Source organism: Exophiala aquamarina (assembly GCF_000709125.1).
Source record: "Exophiala aquamarina CBS 119918 chromosome Unknown aczIA-supercont1.1, whole genome shotgun sequence".
Lineage (NCBI taxonomy): Eukaryota > Fungi > Ascomycota > Eurotiomycetes > Chaetothyriales > Herpotrichiellaceae > Exophiala > Exophiala aquamarina.
Genome location: NW_013550587.1, coordinates 3,331,833 through 3,354,277, shown reverse-complemented (window position 1 = coordinate 3,354,277; position 22,445 = coordinate 3,331,833). Strand labels below are relative to the sequence as shown.

Below are 22,445 nucleotides of genomic sequence, written 5' to 3'. Positions count from 1 at the left end.
CCGGATGAGATTTGGAAAATTTCTTAAGAATCAGGCAACTGGACATTCAAAATATGTTCAGTCATACGGCTCACGAGAGGACAACGAGATCTCGATCATTCGCACAATGGCGAGCGCCGAGAAACCACAAGAGATTCAGCATGAGGAGCACGAGACCGGCAGGCCAGAGGGAGTTGACGTTGACAAACCTGTGGTTGTGGACACCGTGCACAAAGATGAGGCCATGAAAGTCCTTGCAAATTATGCTGGAGATGAAGCGTGGGACAAAGAGGAAGAAAAACGACTGAGACGAAAAATCGACAGGCGCCTCCTACCTATTCTGTGCTTCACTTATGGTGAGAATGAACTCAGTCCTGATCGTAGGTTCAAAAGTAAAGACTGACTAGTGGCTCTAGCTATACAATACTATGATAAGGGGATGATATCGCAAGCGGTAAGTCGGTGAATTTTATTCTTAACCTTCTGCCGCTAACGGCAATCTCAGTCGATCTTTGGACTTCGTACAGATCTGAAGCTTACAGGAAACCGCTATTCGATGGCTTCGTCAATTTTCTTCCTTGGTTTTATTGGCGGCGCATACCCAGCTTCTCAACTTGCTCAAAGATATCCGATAGAGCGAGTTGCCTCAGGACTCGTCCTTCTCTGGGGTATCTGCTTTACCCTGACTTCCGCTTGCTTCACCTGGCAGTCTCTCTACGTACAGCGGTTTTTCCTAGGTTTTCTAGAAGCAGGCATCAGTCCGATCTTTATGCTTATCGTCGGCCAGTTCTACAAGAAAGATGAACAAGCGCTTATGATGGGGTGAGTTCCGTTAAGGTGTTGCCTTATTAGCATGTACTTATGCCTAATGTTTCTCAGAGTCTGGTATTCGTGCTCAGGGTTCATCACGATCTTCTCACCCCTTATTAACTATGGCCTTGGGCACATACGAGGATCTTTAGCTCCCTGGCGCTATATGTTCATCGTGGGTGGCATTATAACTATCCTCTGGGCTCTGGTCATCTATTTTTACATGCCTCCGGACCCTATTCGCGCTAAGGGGTTCAATGAGCGTGAAAGGTATATCTCAGTAGCTCGCCTTCGAGTTAACAACGCAGGAGTTCGCAATACGCACTTCAAAATGCAGCAGGTCACAGAACTGTTCATCGATCCCCATTTCTGGCTGGCCTTTTCGATGGCGTTCCTCAGTATGATTGCCGCCGGACCAGTCAATGCCTTCATTCCGATAATCATAGCAGGGCTAGGCTTCAATACCCTTAACACGCTCCTCCTCTTGATGCCCGCAGGAGCGATCGCTGGGCTCATGATAGTTTCAGCAACCTATACCGCCTACAAAATTCCTCGATCAAGGACATGGATCATCTTTGGTAGTGAACTAGTCACTATTCTTTCAGCGGTTTTACTGTGGAAACTACCACGCAGTGCGACTGGTGGGCTTTTATATGCGGTTTACACTCTAGCCGGCTTCACTGCGGGATGGGGTGTACTCATGGGATTATCAATCGCAAATACTGCAGGATATACGAAGCGTATGGTTACCTCTTCTGCGATATATGTGGGGTATTGTCTGGGTAAGATGCTTTTATCTCATCTGCTTACGCCTCTCATCTTTGATTGAGAATAGACTACTAACAAAATCTTCTCCTTGTCACTCAGGCCAATTTGTAGGACCCCTCCTGTTCAAGCCTGAGGACGCGCCGGTGTATGGCCCAGGCTTCGAGGCAGTGCTCGCTACAGCGGCAACCACAGCTGTCATAGCTGTATTCTACCGTTACCTTTGCATGTGGGAGAATAAACGCCGCGACAAAGCAGGCGTTATGGAGGCATTCGAGCATGCTTACGAGGACGATGTAACTGACCGGAAGGTACGCTTCTCGGGTCCAAGCCGGGCTAAAGGATATCTACGTCCAATGCTGACCCTTAGCCATCTAGAATCCCCAATTCCGGTACGTCTACTGAGTGCTGCTTGGGATTATGGAGAGCGGATCCAGTTTGCTATGTGCGCAGTGCGTGGAATCTGGCCTCGTGGATATCGCCCATAGTAGTTCGCTGCTAATTTGGGATGGGCATCAAAGAAGCCCCCAGCACCTGACCCGCAATGGGCCAGACCGCGAGGGTGAACACTCGAGATCATTTGACACATTCTCATAGTAGTTCGGGATCAAGGATGTGCAAGTATATCCTCAGACAATGCTCCAGCCGAGTCAAGAAGCTCCTAGGTTGAGGGTACATAGTACAAAATGCAGTCTAGGCATATGGCGTCTGTTCGGAGGCTTGTGGCCATAGACATTGCTGTTCTGATGAATGTGATTACTCCAGTGAAGAAAAGTTGAAGTCATCACCCCGCTTTATATAGTAGTGAGAATTGCTGGTCTCAGGTAAACCCGAGGACCCAAGGAGGCCTCAGCCTTGCCACTCACCTCTACAGTCAGAAGGTGGCAAGATGGTCAATAGGGAAAGGTCAACCTAGAATAGCACGAAGCCAGATCGGTCAATAACTGCGAGCGTGTTCTTATCTCGGCACCGATACTGGGATCTCAAGTCGAGCATGCGTGAATGAGGGTCTTAAGACTCTGCTCAGCGTTTGCCGCGGTATTGTCGAAGGTTGCCGGCCCAAGGTTAGATAGTCTAGTCCTTCTGCGGGGTTGAGCAGCAACCCCCAATCCGCAGCGCCGAGGCCCAGAGTGATTGCCAGGGGGTCGGTCTTGTCCTGAGGCATATCTAGCAATTTTACGATGAGGCACGGCGAGAACAGCTATTGTGTCGTTCTTCCAATTTGGTACGCATTTCTGCAATAGTTACTATTGAGGCACGAAGTATTTGACCGGCAGGATGCTACCAGAAAACCCTAAGCCACGACCAGCCTACGTGCTTGGGGTAGGCATGACGAAATTTATCAAACCCAGAGGAAAAGTGGACTATCCAGAGCTGGGCTACGAAGCAGGCATCAAAGCTCTCCTAGATGCTCAGATTACTTACGCCGACGTTAATGCAGGTGTCGCCTGCTACGTGTACGGCGACTCTACCAGCGGCCAACGAGTGTTTTACCAACTTGGCATGACGGGTATTCCTATATGGAATGTGAACAATAACTGCTCTACTGGGTCTTCTGGCATTGTGTTGGCGAGAGGGATGGTCGGAGCCGACTGGTTTGCTGGCGGTAAGATGGATTGTGTCATGGTCATTGGATTTGAGAAGATGTTTCCTGGCTCACTCAAGACCTTCTGGGATGACCGAACTAGCCCGTCAGCATTGTCTTCTGCGATGATGGAAAAAGAAAAGGGGAAGCGCACGGGCCCACCAGCCGCGCTCAAGTTCGGTGATGCTGGGAGGGAATACGCTGACAAGTTCGTTGAGCATCCCTGGCATACGACGGTGCCTGTAGCTGACACGGTTTTTAGATATGGGGCACTTCCCTCGGACTTTGCAGAGATTGCTAGGATTAATCACGAGCACTCGTCACGTAATCCTTACTCTCAGTTCAACGATGTGTACACCCTTGAACAAATTCAATCGTCTCCTGTCATCCATGATCTTCTGACCAAGCTTCAATGTTGCCCAACATCCGATGGAGCAGCAGCGGCTATCATTGTTTCTCAGTCCTTTCTTGATGCGCGTCCTCACTTGAGAGATCAAGCTATCTTGATTGCAGGCCAAGGAATGACAACCGATACGACCAGTTTATTCTCCGGCAGTGCGATGGATCGGGTTGGATACCAGATGTCAAAACTTGCCGCAGAAAATGCCTTTAAGGAAGCTGGTATCAGGCCAGCTGATTGTAAGGTCTGCGAACTGCATGACTGCTTTTCAGCCAACGAAATGATTACCATTGATAGCCTGGGTCTATGCAAACCTGGAAAAGCCCATGAGATGGTGAGGAGTGGCGACATCACCTATGGAGGAAAGATGGTCATCAACCCTTCTGGAGGCTTGATTTCGAAAGGCCATCCACTTGGCGCTACAGGCTTAGCACAATGCGCCGAATTGACGTGGCAACTGCGGGGCTGGGCAAACAATAGATTTGTGAAGTCGGAGTTCGCCCTACAGCATAATCTTGGACTCGGTGGCGCCGCTGTGGTCACAATCTACAAGCGAGCAGATGGCAAACCGAACGAGGCTGTAAGCGATGAGGTGATCGGTCGAAAGAATTCTCTGGGATACAATCCTGCGGTGGTTGCAAAGGTCTTCACGAGAGAAGAGGCCGATCGAGTGAGATCTTTTACCAGTAACCACGCGCTTGGAGATACCGAGAAAACTTTAAGAGCCAGAATGTGAAATTAAGAATACTATTCAGTACCACGCTAGCCCGTATATCGCAGTTTCAGCCGCCGATTTATCTTTTATACCTCAAGGTTATCTCCTGACTACTGACTGTCTCCCCTGCTATGGCTCGCATATTCCTTTCATTGCTCTGTCTAAATTCTCCAAATGAGATGGTTAGGATCAAAAGGGGGGGGTGTGCCAACAAATCTGATCTCGGCATAGAGACTCGGGCAAAACCGAGGTGGCCGATACCATAGCCGTCGCCGGGTAAGAATCAAACAACATTGATCGGACCTTGGGAAAGCTCGCCCTCGTCGAAATGGACGGCATGCCGGGTCACGTTGTGATGTTCTTTCTTGTCCGCCTCCTCGATCTATTTCAACTTGCAGACTTCCCCGAAGTCCAGTACCTCTACTAGAGTCTCAGGCTTATTGATGCTCCAGAGCGTTCGAAAAGAGTACAGAAATCGAAGACATGTCCCAGCTACGCTTCGATGGCCAGGTTGCCGTGGTCACTGGAGCAGGAGGTGGCCTGGGAAAATCATATGCCACGTACCTTGCATCCCGTGGAGCGAAGATTGTTGTCAATGATCTTGGAGGCTCTGGTCGTGGAGAGGGCAGCGGGAATAGTGTATGTGCGATAAACATGATGAAGCTCACTGAACTGATTGGAATCCTTTTAGCTTGCTGATCAGGTTGTTGCTCAAATTGTCTCGTCAGGGGGCCATGCAGTTGCAGATTACAACAACGTCGTCGAAGGCGATAAGATCATTCAGACTGCTCTCCAATCATATGGACGCATCGACATACTCATAAACAATGCAGGCATAATTGGCGGCAGCAGCTTCAAGAACATGACTGACCGTGACTGGGACTTGATGATGGCGGTCCATGTCACCGGCGCTTACAAGTGTACACGAGCTGCCTGGCCGCATTTCAGGAAACAAAGATATGGCAGGATTGTCAATACTTCGTCAGGCGCAGGACTTTTCGGCACTACTGCATCAAGTAGCTATTCTGGTTCGCCAAAATCCCCTCTTCTGACTTCCCAGTTGACCCTTTTGTTATAGCTGCAAAAATGGCTCTTGTCGCTTTCACCAGAACCCTAGCGCTCGAGGGAAAGAAATACAATATCCACGCAAATGTCATTGCCCCTATTGGTGAGTGGAATTTGGATCTTTCTTCCAATGGTTCGAATTTACTTACTCATGGTTCTCAGCCAGGAGCAGATTGACAGCCGGAGTGTGGAACGACGAAACTCTTCAATTGCTTGACCCGTCTTCTGTTATGCCACTGGTTGTTGTCTTGGCTGGCAAGAACTGCAGCGAAAGCGGATCCATCTTCGAAGTGGGCGGTGGCCATATGTCCAAAATCAAATGGGAGCGCTCGAAAGGTGCTGTATTTGCCGGTGACAGCAACTTCACAGCGCGTTCACTGCTACAAAGATGGAATGAAGTTGTTGATTTTCAGAATCCTGAGTACCCCGATGATGGATTTTCCCTAGTGGACCTCATGGATAGACTGAAACTTGCCTCTCCGAATCCTCAGACCCCGGAAATTGATTTCACTGGTAGGGTCGCGTTGGTCACAGGGGGTGGCGCAGGGTAAAGTCCCGTCTTTGCTAGGCTTCTCAGAGCTAACTCGAAACTAGTCTCGGTCGAAGCTATTGTCTAGCATTCGCAAGAGCTGGAGCGTGTGTAGCAGTCAATGATCTCTCGAACGCTGAAAATGTCGTGAAAGAGATCATAGCAAACGGCGGCAAAGCTATTGCCATACCAATTTCAGTCGAGGACGGTGAGACCATTGTAGAAAGGACAGTCAAGGCTTTCGGGCGCGTTGACATCATCATCAACAATGCGGGAATATTGAGAGACAAGGCATTTCTCAACATGGATGATAAATCGTGGCACGACATTATGGCTATCCACTTGCGGGCCACATACAAGATCACGCGTGCAGCGTGGCCTCTATTTCAGAAGCAGAAGTATGGCAGGGTCGTGAATACTACCTCATCGACTGGGATATATGGAAGGTTTGGACAGGCGAATTATGCTGCGGCAGTGAGTTCCTTTCACTCGAGTGTGAATTGATCCTGACCGGTCTTAGAAAGCTGGAGTCATCGGTTTGGCTTTCGCATTAGCACAGGAAGGGGAAAGGTACAATATCCATGTTAACACTATTGCACCGGCCGCATACACCAACCTGAGCAAATCAGTCATGCCGCCTGAATTTTCGAAGCTCCTCTACCCCGAGTACGTGGTTCCACTAGTTCTCCTACTTTGTAGCGACAAGCTACCTAACCCTACCGGCAATGTGTACGAGGTTGGGGGTGGCCAGGTATCACAGACGCGGTGGATCAGAAGCGGCGGCTGCGGATTCCCGCCAGGTGAAACGTTTACTCCTGAACAGGTCCTGCAGAAATGGGGCCTTGTGACAGCATTTGACCACCGAGCCGACCATCCTTCAACACCTGAAGACGGGTTCAAGAAAATAAAGGCAAACATAGCGAGTGTAGCAATCAAGGTCAGTACTACTCTGGAATATGGAAATATGTTCACTTTGCTCACAGTCGGGCAGAATACATCCTCATCGAGTGTCAAAAGTCCAAGCCAGAACTACGTTGACGCTATCAACGCTGCGCTAGCTGGCCCTTCCAAAAAGTCGCAATTCAGCTATACGGCCAGAGACATAGTGCTCTACAATATTGGCATCGGGGCGAAGCACACTCAACTGCCGTTTGTCTAGTACGTATTGGATCCCATCAACAATCATCAAGGTTGCAAACTTGACGCTGATACTGTGTGTGCTGGATAGTGAAAACGATCCCACGTTTCAAGCGCTTCCGACTTTTGGATCAATCATCTCTTACTTTACGGACTCGATTGATCTTTTCAAGTCTCTGGTGCCGAACTTCGACCCAGCTAAGATGCTGCATGGTGAACAATATCTCGAGATCCTGCAGATTCCCACCCCAACGGCCGCTACGCTTGTATCGGAGACTCGGGTGCTGGAGGTGGTTGATAAAGGACACGCTGCGCTTGTAAAGACAGGAACTACGAGCGTCGATCAAGCAACCAACCGTAAAGTCTTCTACAACGAAGGTACCACTTTCCTTCGCGGTAGTGGAGGCTTTGGAGGAAGCAGGAACGGCACTGACAGAGGAGCCTCGACGGCTTCCAACAACGTGCCTCCGAGAAACCCAGATCATGTTACAGAGGAGACGGTGAGAGTAGATCAGGCCGTCATCTACCGTCTAAGCGGTGATTACAAGTATGTTTAAAGTCTGGGCCTTTGAGCTGGTGTTTTCAAATATGAGAACGAAGGTGAGACTTCAATGCTAACAATAAAGCAGTCCCCTACATGTCGATCCAGACTTTGCCGCAAAAGGTGGATTCCCGGTGCCGATCCTCCATGGGCTTTGTACGTTTGGAATGGCAGGCAGGGCTGTATTTGAACGGTAAGGGCTCACAACCTTGAATATTCTCTTTTACTCGAGGTCTGTCATGGGTGAATACGGAAGCTTTGCTGATGTATTCTCCTCTCCTAGGTTTGGTCAGTTCAAGTCCATTAAAGTGCGATTTACGGGCACAGTCTTGCCGGGTCAAACGCTTAGAACAGAGATGTGGAAAGAGAACAGCAAGGTCATTTTTCAGACTAGTATCAAAGAAACTGGAAAACTAGCGCTTGCTGCTGCGGCAGTGGAACTCGTGGATACAAACGTGACATCTAAGCTGTAAATAGCCGTACCTGTGAATGGGCAGACAGGAATGCCTACTCAGAACGAATCAAAGTCTTGATCGCATTGGCGCGCTTGGTTTGCAAGTTTGAAATAAGTAGGTAGACTTGAAAGGTGCATTGGCTCTAATTGTACTATTGACAAACACTACTTAGTGAATTCCCCGTGGCCGTGTATTTTGCCCTCGCCAAAGAGCCGTGGAGCAACCTGAAAGATATGTCCTCTTTCTGTAGTCTTGGAGATGGGTCGCTAGCCGGACACAAAAGGCAGCCGCTCTGTGTCTCCGCTCCGGCTATACAAGCGAAACGAGTGGCATTGTTACGAAATATTACGACCAGCAAGGTTGTTCCCAAGCTGCTCGAGGTATGCATTCTATTACCGCGACGACCGAGGCTTGTTTCCCGCGACTTCAAGTCCTCAAGGGGTGCATGTTCTGCATATTCGAGGCATTCCTCTACATACCAAATAAAACTTCGAAGACTTCGGCGAAACGGAGATCTAGGCGTCCGTTTCGTGCAGATCGTCAGCGACAAGATGCCTTTTCTCGCACAGGAACATTTACCAATCTCCAATAAAGACATCTTATCGTGGATATTTGATGAGCCGAAATATGACCTGGACAAGCCAGTAAGTCGCATGAAAGAATATCTTGCGTCGATATGTGGGAACGCAATAAGAGTGGATAAGAAAAGCAATTAACCGAAGCAGGTATATGTCGATGCTGTCAACTCCTCGCGAACCCTATCTCTAAATCAATCGCGCGCTATCATTCGCAAATTGGTTGCTGGTTTTCGGGCAGCCGGAATAAAGAAGGGCGATTGTGTCTGTGTGCAATCTTTCAATGATGTACGTTCCGTCCACCTCCTTCGCTACCACAATACAAGAGCTGACTAGAACGAGCTTTACTATCCTATGCTTTTTCTCGGAATCGTAGCGGTCGGTGGTGTTTTCACTGGGGTGAACCCTTCTTACACGCCATTCGAACTGGCCCACCACTTGCGGACATCAAAAGCAAAGTTCATCATCGCTGAGCCTGAGTTGCTCGATAGCATCAAGGCAGCTGCGAAGGAGTGCAAGATACCAGATTTAAATATCCGCATCTTCAACGTGCACGGACAATTCATCCCACAAGGCTATCAGTCCTGGTCTAAATTGTTGGAGCACGGAGAAGAGGACTGGGTGAGGTTTGACGACAAGGAGATATCTAGCACCACTCCAGCGGCGTTCCTTTTCAGCTCGGGGACTACAGGCCTTCCCAAGGCGGCAGTGATATCCCACTACAACTTAGTGGCTCAGCATACTTTGGCAGTGGAGCCCCAGCCAGAGCTTTATGAGGTAAGTTCATTTGGATATTGATCCTCAAATGACAAAGAACTGAATCCAAACTCCCCTCATAGGTATCACGCTTGCTGTACATGCCAATGTTTCATGCCGCAGTAGTTCCGCAGGGTCACACTTCAGCATTGAAAGCCGGTACTACATCGTACATTCTACGACGGTTTGACCTAGAGCTCTTCTTCTCGTCGATTCAAAAGTTCAAGATCACGGAGATTGCTGTGATGCCTCCCATCGTGCTGATGGTCCTTGCATCGCCATTGACAAAGAATTATGACTTGACTTCAGTCAAGTCGACCAAGAGTGGGTCTGCATCACTTAGCAAAGAAGACCAATTCGCGTTTGAAAGGTTGCTTGCTCATGACGCTGCGTTCAATCAGGTGTGGGGGATGACAGAAACCAGTTGTGTAGCCTCCAGATTCTGGCACCCTGAGAACGATCAGACGGGAAGCATTGGGCGATTCATCCCAAATTTAGATGTCAAGTAAGTCGACTCCTAGGCCATAGCCCATGGGCTTGAAGGGAAGTCTAACTGAGCCAACGGATAGACTTGTCGACGATAAGGACAACGATATCACTGCACTCGGAGCTACAGGAGAGCTCTTAATCCGCGGTCCAACAATTATCTGCCAGTACTACGAGAATCCTGTGGCAAATGCTGCCTCTTTCGACTCTGAAGGATTCTTTCGAACCGGAGACATTGTGACTTGTGAGGATGGTCCAGGGCTCACTCCAGCCACTGCAAAGTGGTACATCATCGATCGCAAGAAGGAGTTGATCAAATGCCGTGGCTTTCAGGTGTCTCCCTCCGAGATCGAAGCTGTGATCCTGCAACATCCCGCTATAATCGACGCTGCGGTAATCGGTATCAAAGCGGAAGATCCAAAGGACGGGGAAAATCCGAGGGCTTATGTCGTGCGTCAGACTGCAGTCTCGGAGGCCGAGGTTAAGGATTGGTGTGCCCGGCGTTTGGCCAAGTATAAAGCTCTGGCTGGCGGAGTGGTTTTCGTCGATGCTATACCGAAGAATGCTGGTGGGAAGATACTGAAGCGCATCTTACGGGAACAAGCTCAGAAGGAAGTGAAGGGGACACGCTCGGGGCCACGCCTATAGTTCTGGGTAGTCCTATCCATGTCGAGGAACACCACCAAGTCGATTTTAGCAGAATTAGGGCGTCAACAAAAATAGTAATCTGGTAGGTGCACAACGTAGGGTTTAGACGAACAAGTGTCCAGTCACACTTCTTGATTCAAGAATTCATATTAGTAGCGGGCAAGGCCCAATCTAGCGAGATCAGGTATTGTTCTACTGGCAGCCGATTTCCTAGACAGGCCAGTCCAACGTAAAACCCAGGTCATTCAAACTGGTCATACCTGCGTCCCATAGGCCCATATCAGGGCTGTTCATGTTCCATCCTTCTGCCGCAGTATTGCTATCAAAATCGGGAAACCCAAGAATGCTATTCAAGGTGTTCTCAGCGGTTTCGTAACCGTCAAGATCTGCTCCATATGGGAGGCTGAAGCAGTCCTCATCCTCCAACCTTGGGTAGATATCCTGTGAGATCGGGCTTGGAGCCGTCTTTGGTGTGCTTAACAACAGTGTCGGTGCCGCGTCCATGATTTGACTCTGTGGAGTAGGTGGCCCTTGATTTGTAGTTTTTTGTCCAGTATTCAACTGGATGTTCGCCTCCAGCTGATCGCAATTCAGCTCAATTTCGAATTCCCTCCGGGACGTGGGACAAGTGGAAGGAGATGAAACGACCTTTGTTCGTACCCGGGTCAAAAAGGCTTCGACGAGCGATGAGACAAAATCCGCTCCAACGTGGGCGTTTCGCAGCACTCGGAGAGATGCTAAAAGCTCGCTCAAGTTGTCTCGTGCTCTGCGGCTATCTTTTCCTTCGGCGGTGTTGCCTTTCCCATCACCATCAGTTGAAACCATCGTTTTGAGAAGGAGCACGTGCCAAATGATGCTGGCCATCAACATGGTAATTGTATTGACAGGAAGGTACTTGATAAGACAATTTTTGTTGAGGAACGCACAACAGCTTGCCATACCCTCTGAAGCTTCCATAACCTTTTTCGACGAAGCTGGAGAGCGATTCTTTGGTCGGTGTAGAGCTGAGGAAGTTGCGTAATAGCTCATATGCAGAACAGCTGCTTGAACTGCTACGCTGCTGGGCTGGAGGAGGTTGTTTACCCCAGATGAAGTCCTTGTCCCGCATGGTTCATGACGTTCGCGCTCGCTTTGATGGGAGGTCGCCGATCGCAAGCCTGATTGAGGACGCAATTCGGAAAGATGAGTAAATTGAGGAAGCGTGTGGAACCATTCTGTCAAGTCGTTGTCTAGGACCGAAAAGGTAGAATCTCTCATTTGTACAAAAGCACGATCTGATGATTGATTGGATATTGGATATAGCATAATATTCGCTGAAGGATTGTTGGGTCCCCCATCAAACGGCTGGGAACCTCTCATAAAGGTCGTATATTGGACCGAGAAAATGGCGCCAATATTCACGCAAAGTTTGACGTTTGAAATGAAGATCTGAGCCAGTTTTGTCGATACTGATTTGTCGAAAAGACTAGGTCGGATGTAAGTATTAATAGGGTACTCACTTGTTCGTGAACATGTAACCGTTGGGATGTCACACTCGAAATCATCTATAGTTAGTAGAGGCACGTCAAAATCTCCATCACGGATACGCATAGGCCGACTCATTCCTAGTGACAGCAGTCGATCTCGCATGAAGCAACACCACCAAAGGCGCTTACGCAAACTTTTCACTCTTTGGGGAAGCTTGAATCCATCTGGATTATGCGTCAATCGCGTTGCATGTGCTAGAGAAGTCGCGACTCCAGTCCAGTGCCAGTTTTGTTTCGTAGTGTCGGTATTTTCGGCCCATTGACTCATCAGCAGAAGGCATTGAATGAGAACCAGATTATCAGATTCAATATCTGCATCATAGAGTGTCTGCTATCGTGAGCAAAGGCCTGTAAGACAGTTACGAGCAGCATACCCTGGCTTTCTGGTAGAAGGACTTCCTCACCGCTTTCAGGCTTTTATTCTCCGTTTCCTCGACTAGCTTTTCGTCAACAAAGGCAACTGCGGCAAACATTATGCTTTGGAAGAGCAGCAAGCTGTATTTGCGTTCTCTTGGAGGGTCCAGAGCAGGGTCGAATGCTTGCAGCAGATCCTCAACGTCTAGCACCGGCATATATGGATGCAAATACTCTACATAGCATCGAATGATCTCAAGTCGCAATGAAGGATGCGGTATTAAGAGAGCTCCCTTGCAGTGCAAATATTCCACATCTAAACGCGTACAATGTTTCGGAAATGGCTTGAAAAAGGTAGATAAGTCGTCTTGAGCTGCGGTCTCCGAAACTGGACTTGGGGCTGCTGCTGAGAATTGAAGTCTCTCCAAACTTTTTGGAACATCTCCAAGCGATACCATCGGGTTCAAAATGGCTGCTGCGTTGTTGTGCAGGTCGAAAGGCCATGCACTCCCATGGCAAGAGTGTTCTAAAGTCTTGTTATGGGAGTCCATTGGCGAAGTCGTCTCTCCGCTTTCGACATGAAGAAATTTTTCCACGAACACATCGTTCCAGGAAGCTTGGTCGTTCTTTCTCGCTTTCGCATTTGGTTTCCTGGGATGTTAGTTTGATATGCCCCGGGGGGGTACGACACGTGCTTATCTTGCTTACTTTCCGCGACGGCATCTAGCTATAAGGCACTGTGTCTCATTTGAGCGGCAGTTTTGGCAAGGTGTACCATGCTGTAACACGTCACATTTGATCTTCCTAGCACGACAGCTCAGGCATGCTCGACCCGCCCTGCGTTGGCTTGGCTGCGTCCGGCCACCAGGACGATGGCATTCATCCCTGGATTGCGGACTAGCCATGGTAGTCGTGTGAATATCCTAGTCAGTTTCCTTCAACATGAGTCCCGAACGAGTCATGACAAGATACTTCGCGATAGCAAATTGGAACAGAACAAGGACAGAATTGAAGTGAAGTCCAAAGTCTGGGGTTGCGGAGATGAGGCTTTCGGAAGTGTGGGGGGGCTGTGCACGTAGCCGTGGTCTGATCATTGGCGCTTCAAGATCAACCAAGACTTTTGTATAGCCATAGCCGCGGGGTGCCGAGGTAACTGGCCGACGTTAAGCAAATCAGAGGTCGAGGCGCTGATATTTTGTGCAACAGACGATATAGATGGAGCTAAGTACTCGTACAGCTCGATTTAACTGGGTAAAATATGTTCACCTTTCAAGCTTTCTCTCCAATCCCATGATGCTTTAAATGGTTGTCAAGCAGGGGTCGGGCTCATCCACAGTTGTATAATGATTGGTACCTTATCAACCTCGCTCCTTACGAGTGTTGTCCCCATTTTTGAGCTACCTTGCGATTTTGGTGGAAGAGCAAGCGAAGAAATTGGACGAGTTTGAGATCCCCAAGAGAAGGCCCCAATAACATTGTTCCTGAACGCTCACAGCTTTTGCGGAGGCTGCCAGGCTGGATGTAACAGTTGTGAAGCGCTTAGAGACCAACAGAGTATTTCTAGAGTGGGGGGAATGTCTATTCTGGTCTGCAAACCGGCGCTCACGCAGCTCACCGTAAGATCATGATTGCGTATCTCATACTGTCCTTCGATCATCTTAGGGAGCACAAAATTCAAATTGATCGGGCGAAGTCATATCATCTGCGCATCCAATGCCATAGAAGAAATCTCGCCTCTATCAAGGTAGGCCTTATCCCCTGAACGGTCCTCAAAAGCCACTGAAATTCCTTGAGTTGGGTCAGTATTCTATACTAGCCAGTCCAATCGAAGCGTTTGGAAAGAAATTGATTCCGTGCTCGGTACTCGGTACAAGAACGAGTTATAAACTGAGCCAAGACCTCAACACGATATTTCTCGTTTGCCGACGTTCGAGACCGCCGTCGGAGGTGTAGACGGCTGATGGACAGATGACCTTGCCCATCCCATCTGTAATATTTTCTCGCAAGGTCATCCACAAGTAAAGAGAAATCTGGATAGAGCACTGAAGCATACTCCACACACTGTTCGTTCCTCTACGAACCATCTGAATCGTCTGGGAACTCAGGGATATAGATGATGTCGCCGGCTGAATGATTCCGCTGATAGAAGTCAAGATGATGGGTAAGAAGTCGTGCGTGATGAATTGCGGCATTCAATGGGCCTGGAGGTTGACGGAAGGGGTATTGAGGCTGTGGAATCACAACCAACCCCTGAAGCTGAGGCGAGTCCTACAGTCTGGAAGAAATATCGGACTTCGTTATTGATAGTGACACTCATATGTGCTATTGGAGGAGTGGTGGGCGGTGCTGTGGGTGGGACTGTTAGAAAGATTCATCACGAGTCAACAGCCAACTCGCCGGACGGCAATACTTCCTCTCCTACCACCTCTAGTGTTAGGTACGTCTAACACTCTGCTGCCGTCGGTCTAACCCTAGTGGTTTGATACCGATCCCCCAGCGAAAATGCATACCATTGAGGGACAGGCATCAAATAAAGACACTAATGATTTAGGACTGCACAGCCTTGCATCTCCATCTAGTGGAGGAATGTCTGGAACCGCCAATTTGCAGTCAGCATCCACTTGAGCGCCAACAGTATTGTCTGCCTATGGTTAAGAACCAGTTGACATCTTTATACAGGGCATTCTCGATCAGGCTGTGTATAGGAAAAGCCTCAGGGAAGGGGGGTGGACGCCTTCAATTTCAGAATATGAGTATATTGATGAACTCTCTACTACCGCCAACATTGCAGCAGTCTCGCGTACTGAGGGCAGAATCGATTTATTCGTTCGAGCTGTTGACTATACCATCTACCACATTCAATTCATGGAATCCGATTGGCAGTGGCGGCAAACTAACGGCAGCACCCCTGGAGCCATTGAGGCGATTTCATGGGCAGGTGACAGAGTAGATGCTTTTTTGGTCGGATTCGATGGTATCGTGTACAATCAAATCTGGCGGAACTCATCTACAGAGGCATCGACAATGGAAGGGTGGTCTACGCAGGAGTGGCTCGGTGCAAATGATGGCATGACCCACGACTGCAAGGAAGACTCGCTCAAAATTGCATCCTGGGGTCGAAACCGGTATGACTTTGTTGGAGTTCGAAAGGTTGACAATGCTCTCTACCACCGCGTTTCCACAGGAGCCATGCAATGGGGAACGTGACTTCAAGAAGCTTGGGGGCTATTGTACCAGTCGCCCGACCGCAGTTTGTCCCAAGGAATGGCAGATCTATTTGTTCGTTCGAGGTGGTGACCAACGCATTTGGTACACCTTGTACGACGACTCGGACCACACCTGGTCAAAATTCGCACCTATCGGAAACCTAACGACTTCAGGAGAGCCCCATGCAGTGTCGTGGGGACCAGATCGCGTTGACTTGTTTGCATGTAGCAATAATGGAAACGCAACGTGGCACATAGCTCTTGATAGAAGTTCATGGACGGAGTGGAAGAGCTTGCGAGGTGACTCTGGTAACTCGCCAAAGGCAGTTGCAAAAGAGGACGGTTCTCTTGACGTGTTCGTTATCGGTAATAGTGGAGAGGTTAGGTGGTCAAATTTGGACGGACAATGGCAGGCTTGGCTAGATTTGGGTATACCTGGAGGCGGACCTCTGTAACAGAGTAGTAGAGGGTGGTGTGTGAAGGAGCGGGAAGTGCGAACCCGACCTTTTGCAAAGCCGAAGGATGCCCTAATCAGGAGTTTACGGTTGCAAGAGCTACTTTCTGCCATTTTTATAATACGGTCAGCGTCCAGGAGACAGAAGGGTGACGATTCTATCTTATTACCTTGGTGTAACTGTCCAACATCGACTCGAGAATGCAGCATCAATCCAATCTCGCTGTAGGTTTGCAGATCTTCAAACCCAACATGTTGCGAAACCCCTTGAGTGGGGAGAGTCCAACTAGGGCGGGCACTTCAGAAACCTTTGCAGTCTGCACAAGTATGCAGTCTGTACGAGTAGGAGCTAGGCCGAGGGAAAGCTAGTTGCAGGCTGACACCAGGATCGGAGGGAGATGGCCTCGGACAGAAGAGGATGTCGACTTCCTTTTCAGGTTCATTTTCACTCCTGTGAAGGCAAGAAGTCGTAATCCCAGAGGACATGTGGGCCTCCAGGTCGCGCTATGACTGTCCGTGAGTCGCAAGCATTCCCTAGATGCCGATACCATGTAAGGAACCACAAAATTTTATTGCTGCTAATGTTGTGGTGGAAGATGTGTTTAGAACTGGGACCGCTCTTGATTTGTTGGATGCCCAATTACTAGCGGAAGGTCATTTGAAACGATATCTTAATTGATGTAAAAAGAATCCACCAGGCATCATCTCCGATATTTGGTTTCAATACAAGCTCGTCATGAGCTGATTGCGAGACGTGACCGTTAGGCCAACGTCGCAGAAGTTCCAACTTCCGTCATGGTCCAAGCTAGAATCATATGCAGTGGTACTTGCCCCAAACCGACCAAAACCGGAAAGCAAGGGTGGCTCTCCGAGGAACATCTGCCAGTGGAACTCCTGTTTGGAAGCTGACGAAATACAAGGATTCCAGGGTCAGCGCATGTGGAGCATCACCGTTGAAATCAAGACCCTAAACTTTCTTCTCACCAGGAGGAAGGACGCGGTCAACAGACAATTGAGCCTCGAAACGAGACGTCTGGGTGAAAGGGCGTCGGATTTTTTCTTCTGGAATGGTGCTAAAGCCATTTCCATGCACTTTGGAGGCGGTGAAGGGGCCACAAGCAGCCTCAGGCCTCATCTCGCGATTTGGCGATAATGTTGAGAGCCCACTGCCTTGAACAGCGCGATCTTTTGAGGAGCACTCTCCCTCTGGTTCCCACATACTGCGCCGCCGCCAGATGGCATCCACTCTATTGTGGGATTTGGTGGTGCTGCGGGTGTTCTCGTACAGTTTGTAACCGTCTGGTCGGTAGGGAGACCTGGGACTGAAGACTTCCGCTCACATATAGGAAAAACGAAAGGAGATACAGGGATACACGCATCAGCCACAAGTGCAATCCGACCTGGATATTCAGCTATCGTTGTAAAGTGACGTGCTTGAGTCATGGCATTGTAGGGGTAAACGGACGTCCCTGACCGTGACAAGGGAAATCAACTAGTCCGTGTGAATCGTACCGCACTGGCGCAAGCTACCTTGCATAGTTGTTGAGAGTCAATCAAAAAAGCGTTGTGCCGGGGCAAAAAAGAAAAATCTGACGATCAAAGCGATTGAATTACTAATCATCATGACTGGCCGCAATTGATAGCAGCAGGATTGAAACTCATCATTGGATCTGCAATGCCGAAGACTCCGCTCATATGGGATGCTATTGTTTGCTTTTGTCGCCTGTCGCCTCAGACTCCCTATAAAATCCCGCTACTAGGAATGCCAATTCGAGTGCCTGCTTCTCATTTAATCTTGGATCGCAGAACGTTGTATAGTTGAGACTCAGGTCCTCCTCAGTGAGTTGTTCTGCTCCACCAACGCATTCTGTGACTGCTTCACCTGTGAGCTCTAAGTGTACTCCGCCCAGGTAGCTGGACATTGATCGATGAATCTGCAGGGCCTGGCGAAGCTCTGACAGGATATCAGAGAATCGACGGGTCTTAATTGTTGTTGTGCTTGTGCCTGATGAATTTGGAACTGAGACGGTGGCGTTTCTTCCGTTGCCGTGCATGGGGTCACATTGCCACACGACTGTGTCTCGGTGAGGCGATTGCTGCACGACACGGATATGCCCTGGCAAGTGTGTCCCAACCTTGTCATGGCCATATCTGGTAATGAGAACAATTTTGCCAACCTCGTAAGAAGGATTCAATATGTTGAGTAGAGGGACAAGATCTGCGGGAGGCATGCTGGGACCAACTTTGATACCGATTGGGTTGGCAATGCCGCGGAAGAAATCAACGTGCGCGTGTGTCAATTGTCGTGTACGGTCACCAATCCAGATGAAGTGCGCAGATGTGTCGTAATATGCCTCTGTTGGAGGCAGAGGTGGCGGCAGCTGAGTGGGGAGCGAAGCCTTGCGAGATTTTGAAGAGCTCCAGGGCCTGGAGATGGGGATGTTTGTCGACAGAGCATTTGGAGGATGCTTGAACCGACGGGTGAGTGTTTCTTCGTACTCGAGCAATAAACCCTCGTGAGAGGTGAAAAGGTCTACTGTCTCAAGGCCACCGGCAGTGTCGAGTCCTATCGTACGCATCATATCCAAGGTATCTCTGATTCGCTCAACGATACGTTGATAATCGTCTCGGACCATTGGATCACGGACATGGCCTAGGCTCCAATCTAATGGAGCATGCAAATCGGCGAGTCCGGAAGATAGAGCTGCACGTAGGTAGTTTTGGGTGGCAGCAGAGTGGAAGTAGGCATCGACCAGCCTGTTAGGGTCCGGTATCCGAGCTGCTGGGTCAGCCTCATAGCTGTTCAGTATGTCGCCTCGGAAACTAGCCATGGTGACTCCATTGACTGTTTCCATGGGAGAGGACCGCGGCTTCGCATACTGACCCGCCATTCGGGCGATGCGGACAACCTTCTTCTTCCCACCATAGATCAAAACCAGTGACATCTGCAGAAGCAGCTTGACTTTGGCTTCAATCATGTCTTGGTTGCAGTAGTCGAAGAGCTCGGCGCAGTCGCCGCCTTGTAATAAAAACGCGTTTCCCAAGGCTACTTCTCGCAATTCATTCTTCAACTTGACGATTTCTCGAGGTGTGACGAGGGGTGGGAGAGTGGCCAGCTTTCCAAGTGCTTTCGTGAACGATGCTTGGTCGTCATATGTGACCCCTTGCACAATAGGCTTGCTCTTCCAACCCGAAGGTGTCCAGGCAGCATTTGGCTCGCCATTTGTAGCCATGTCGACTGCTTCAAACACGCTTTCTCAATTGGCTTGAAGAGACCTAATTCAAGTAACTGGTTTCAAGTAAAATGACTCGCCTGAAAGCTGAGATGAGTCACACCAGTTGGTGACTTGAAATGTCGTTTGGGCGGATTTACGATTTCACGTAGAACCACCTTCTATACTTGCGTCATCAACTCCCATAGGTGGATGTCACGGGGCTTCTATAGTAAGCATCACTGGAAGATGCAGGCGGTAAAAATCGAACGAAAATCGAAATAGAATGAAATGTTACCCTCAACACCCCAGTCACGTGGAGCTATTCCATTTTGGGATTTTGAGTATTTCCTGCCCCAGACTGTCAGGTCAAGCCCCTCACAACTGTCACACAGACACAGTTTCCAGAGTCGAGCCTCATGCTCCATATCAAAGCCAATCAACTCTACCTGCGATAATGGCGGAGCCTATACCCTCGGCATCAAATGCAGTCGATGCAGGTGACGATGAGACGACGCAAAACCTCCCTGCAAACGCCGAGGATCGCAAGGCAGCCGCGGCGTTGAACTCGCTAAACGCAAATGAAATGTCCCAAGAGAATGGAGAGACGGCAAACAAACAACCTTCGGCAGCGGATCAAGAGGCGTTAGGCAAAGCTATGTCAAGATTGGAGATTGCGAGCGGTGTTAGTAAAAAGAAAGACGATCCTAAGAAAGCAGAAGCAAAGAAGGAGGTGGAGGTTAAGAAAAAGGTCAAGGTTGCAGCTGAAGACGTAACGTTCTTGGTGCGTACTGCATCCACACGAAATATTTGGGAAGCCGTTGATAAACTCTAGGTCGACGAACTTGAATTGTCCAAAGCCAAAGCCACGGAGCTTCTGCGCGCGCACGACGGAAATGCTATACAGGCCATCAAAGCCTACATTACTCCAGCTATTCGAGCATAGACAGCGTATTGACTTATCTGCGGAGTGCTTGCTCCTCATACTGGACCATAACGTGGCCAGGGGAGAGCCTGATGAATTGGATTTCCGGTTTCAGCCTCGTCAGCTTTCCTGAGCGAGATTTTTTGGCTATTTTCAAAGAGTTGCCCCGTGTATCCAGCTCAACTATCCACGATATCTTTTGCTTGTTACCCTCAGCTTGCTCGACATGACACTGAACGTGGCATCGTTAAAGGTAGGGATCAGCATGCTCAAAAAGGCCTCTCCGGACAGTCAGAGATCAGGAAATCTGATCCAGAAAGTTACTGATGGTCTCCTGGCTCTTTTTCGACGCTCTATATCCTCACCAAAGCCAGGATATTCTCGATCGAATTTAGCTCTTGCAGCGCTGAGGCATGGGCGGGTGTTCCTGGCCGTGCTAGTACAGTAAAAGCTGTTAGCTTTATCATTTTATATAAATCCCATATCTAGTTTCTTATATTTAGATATTTGGTTATTAAAGTACTGCCTTATGCCAGGAGCGAGCAGAGAAACCCTCTTTAGAACTATCTCATGTACGAAAAGTTATAGAGTAAAACTCTTTCTCGATAGGCTCTGATTAGTGTTAATAACTGTAGAGGTCGTCGTTGTGGAGGCATTGCTGTTTGGAAAAAAGGAACTTAAGGAAAGGTCGTCAGTTGAACGCGTCGCGATGCGTGTAAACCATGACTCTATCCCGCTCACCGTATATTGTATAATTCCTCAGTTCTCTTGCACATGAAACAGCCGTCTCGAGTCAACAATCGCAAGCTATCCACCTACAATGGAAGGAAATCAGGCTAAGCGCTATAAGTTAAAAGCAATCAGGAAGCAGTTTGCAGGAATCAATTGGCATTAAAACCGGCTCAACTTCGGCTATTTAATTCGTCAAATCTAGATCGCAATAATTGTCGCAGTGTACAATTTGTCCAAACGTGATGGTCATATCCACATGGCCGGTTTTGAGACGGAAGAACGATGCAGACGTCGTGGCGAGGCAGCGTTGTGCAAGCATGACCAGGCATATCTTGGCACATCCAGCGGACAAGAACTATAAAGCTCTTGCATCAACCCTAAATGACGAGACGTTTACATCAATGAGATCAATCTCCGCCTTTAAGCTTTCCCTACCACTTGGGCGATTGTCCTGGCCGGCCGACCTTGTATTTCACCATCTCTTTGGCAATATAGCTACTGCGATTCGGGAGAATTATGGGGATTCAGGAATGGACGGTAGAAGAGGTGAGCCTGGCACAATTCAGTAGTCTTAAGCCAGTCCTGATTTTCACAGGCCTATATTCCCTCGAGATGTAGCCTTGGTGAAGGACCGTATTATTCGGAGGAACGCCATGAACTTCGTTACATGGTGAGTCTTGAGAAGCCAGCTCCACAACCTCACGTTAATCGCCATCCAAGGACATCAACAACAAGAAATTGTTCATAATTGATTTAGCGACGGGCCCTGAGTCGATCAGAACCATCGACACCAAGATGCCGATCGGCGTCACTGCCAACATCGAGGGTGTTGATTCATCAGAAGTGATCTTGGCTGGTGCAAAAGACGGTGTTACCAAGTTTAATCTTAAGACTGGAGAGCATGAGTACGTCGCGAAGTACTGGAGCGGTCCTGATGCAGAGGACAAGACGAGAAGGTAAGAGCTTGTAGCGATCAGTGCGTCATCCCTCTCACCGAAAAACAGGTTGAGATCGAACGACGGAGCAGTTGATACGCAAGGGAGATTTTGGGTGGAGGCATTTGTTGACCCTGAGATCAGCGAGCTCACGGACGAAGGTGTGCTCTTTCGACTTGACCATGATGGGACATTGCAAACGATGCACGGAAAGATGACCATCCCGAACGGCATAACATGGAATTCCAAGGATGATACGATGTTCGTGACCGACTCGCCCGTGCAGAATGTGTACGCGTTCGACTACGACGTCAGGACAGGAGCAATCTCCAACAAAAGACTGTTCTTTCACTTGGACGAAGAGGGTATACACCCCGACGGCCACGCCATGGACGTGGAGGGTAACATTTGGCATGCCTGCTATGGTGGTTCCAAGGTTATTCGGATATCGCCCGATGGCGTCGTCACCGGCATCATCCACCTGCCAACACGCAACATCACTTGCCCTACATTTGTTGGCACAGAATTGTTCATTACTAGCGCCAAAGAATCCGAGCCCCAAAAGTACCCTGAATCTGACAAATTCGCAGGAAATTTGTTCAGGGTTGATGTTGGGATCAAGGGTATGCCAAAGTATCGAGTTCGCTTGGGATAG

The 22,445-nt window shown here is 49.0% G+C and overlaps 9 protein-coding genes across 9 annotated transcripts; 7 read left to right on the top strand and 2 right to left on the bottom strand.

Annotated features, from left to right (window-relative positions):
- Positions 1–106: 106 nt before the first annotated feature.
- A1O9_01202 (uncharacterized protein) lies at positions 107–1,959 on the top strand (the record flags this gene model as incomplete). Its single annotated transcript, XM_013410361.1, has 6 exons — positions 107–335; positions 396–433; positions 485–801; positions 859–1,571; positions 1,657–1,865; positions 1,933–1,959. The coding sequence occupies 6 exons, from the start codon at positions 107–109 to the stop codon at positions 1,957–1,959; spliced, it is 1,533 nt and encodes a 510-aa protein (XP_013265815.1).
- Positions 1,960–2,832: 873 nt separating this feature from the next.
- A1O9_01201 (sterol carrier protein 2) lies at positions 2,833–4,275 on the top strand (the record flags this gene model as incomplete). The annotated part of the gene is made up of 1 exon (XM_013410360.1): positions 2,833–4,275. The coding sequence occupies one exon, from the start codon at positions 2,833–2,835 to the stop codon at positions 4,273–4,275; it is 1,443 nt and encodes a 480-aa protein (XP_013265814.1).
- A 462-nt stretch (positions 4,276–4,737) lies between these two features.
- Positions 4,738–7,999, top strand: A1O9_01200 (peroxisomal hydratase-dehydrogenase-epimerase; the record flags this gene model as incomplete). The annotated part of the gene is made up of 10 exons (XM_013410359.1): positions 4,738–4,893; positions 4,946–5,282; positions 5,333–5,426; positions 5,486–5,866; positions 5,914–6,322; positions 6,369–6,773; positions 6,840–7,006; positions 7,077–7,532; positions 7,615–7,719; positions 7,810–7,999. The coding sequence occupies 10 exons, from the start codon at positions 4,738–4,740 to the stop codon at positions 7,997–7,999; spliced, it is 2,700 nt and encodes an 899-aa protein (XP_013265813.1).
- Positions 8,000–8,532: 533 nt separating this feature from the next.
- A1O9_01199 (uncharacterized protein) lies at positions 8,533–10,446 on the top strand (the record flags this gene model as incomplete). Its single annotated transcript, XM_013410358.1, has 5 exons — positions 8,533–8,625; positions 8,707–8,844; positions 8,899–9,333; positions 9,396–9,817; positions 9,882–10,446. The coding sequence occupies 5 exons, from the start codon at positions 8,533–8,535 to the stop codon at positions 10,444–10,446; spliced, it is 1,653 nt and encodes a 550-aa protein (XP_013265812.1).
- Positions 10,447–10,656: 210 nt separating this feature from the next.
- Positions 10,657–12,544, bottom strand: A1O9_01198 (uncharacterized protein; the record flags this gene model as incomplete). The annotated part of the gene is made up of 2 exons (XM_013410357.1): positions 10,657–12,300; positions 12,347–12,544. The coding sequence occupies 2 exons, from the start codon at positions 12,542–12,544 to the stop codon at positions 10,657–10,659; spliced, it is 1,842 nt and encodes a 613-aa protein (XP_013265811.1).
- Positions 12,545–14,521: 1,977 nt separating this feature from the next.
- Positions 14,522–15,533, top strand: A1O9_01197 (uncharacterized protein; the record flags this gene model as incomplete). The annotated part of the gene is made up of 2 exons (XM_013410356.1): positions 14,522–14,758; positions 15,006–15,533. 2 exons carry the CDS (start codon positions 14,522–14,524, stop codon positions 15,531–15,533), a joined length of 765 nt encoding a protein of 254 aa, XP_013265810.1.
- A 2,156-nt stretch (positions 15,534–17,689) lies between these two features.
- A1O9_01196 (3-deoxy-7-phosphoheptulonate synthase) lies at positions 17,690–19,219 on the bottom strand (the record flags this gene model as incomplete). Its single annotated transcript, XM_013410355.1, has 1 exon — positions 17,690–19,219. The coding sequence occupies one exon, from the start codon at positions 19,217–19,219 to the stop codon at positions 17,690–17,692; it is 1,530 nt and encodes a 509-aa protein (XP_013265809.1).
- Positions 19,220–19,655: 436 nt separating this feature from the next.
- A1O9_01195 (uncharacterized protein) lies at positions 19,656–20,144 on the top strand (the record flags this gene model as incomplete). Its single annotated transcript, XM_013410354.1, has 2 exons — positions 19,656–19,982; positions 20,034–20,144. The coding sequence occupies 2 exons, from the start codon at positions 19,656–19,658 to the stop codon at positions 20,142–20,144; spliced, it is 438 nt and encodes a 145-aa protein (XP_013265808.1).
- Positions 20,145–21,650: 1,506 nt separating this feature from the next.
- Positions 21,651–22,445, top strand: A1O9_01194 (uncharacterized protein; the record flags this gene model as incomplete). Its single annotated transcript, XM_013410353.1, has 2 exons — positions 21,651–21,811; positions 21,860–22,445. 2 exons carry the CDS (start codon positions 21,651–21,653, stop codon positions 22,443–22,445), a joined length of 747 nt encoding a protein of 248 aa, XP_013265807.1.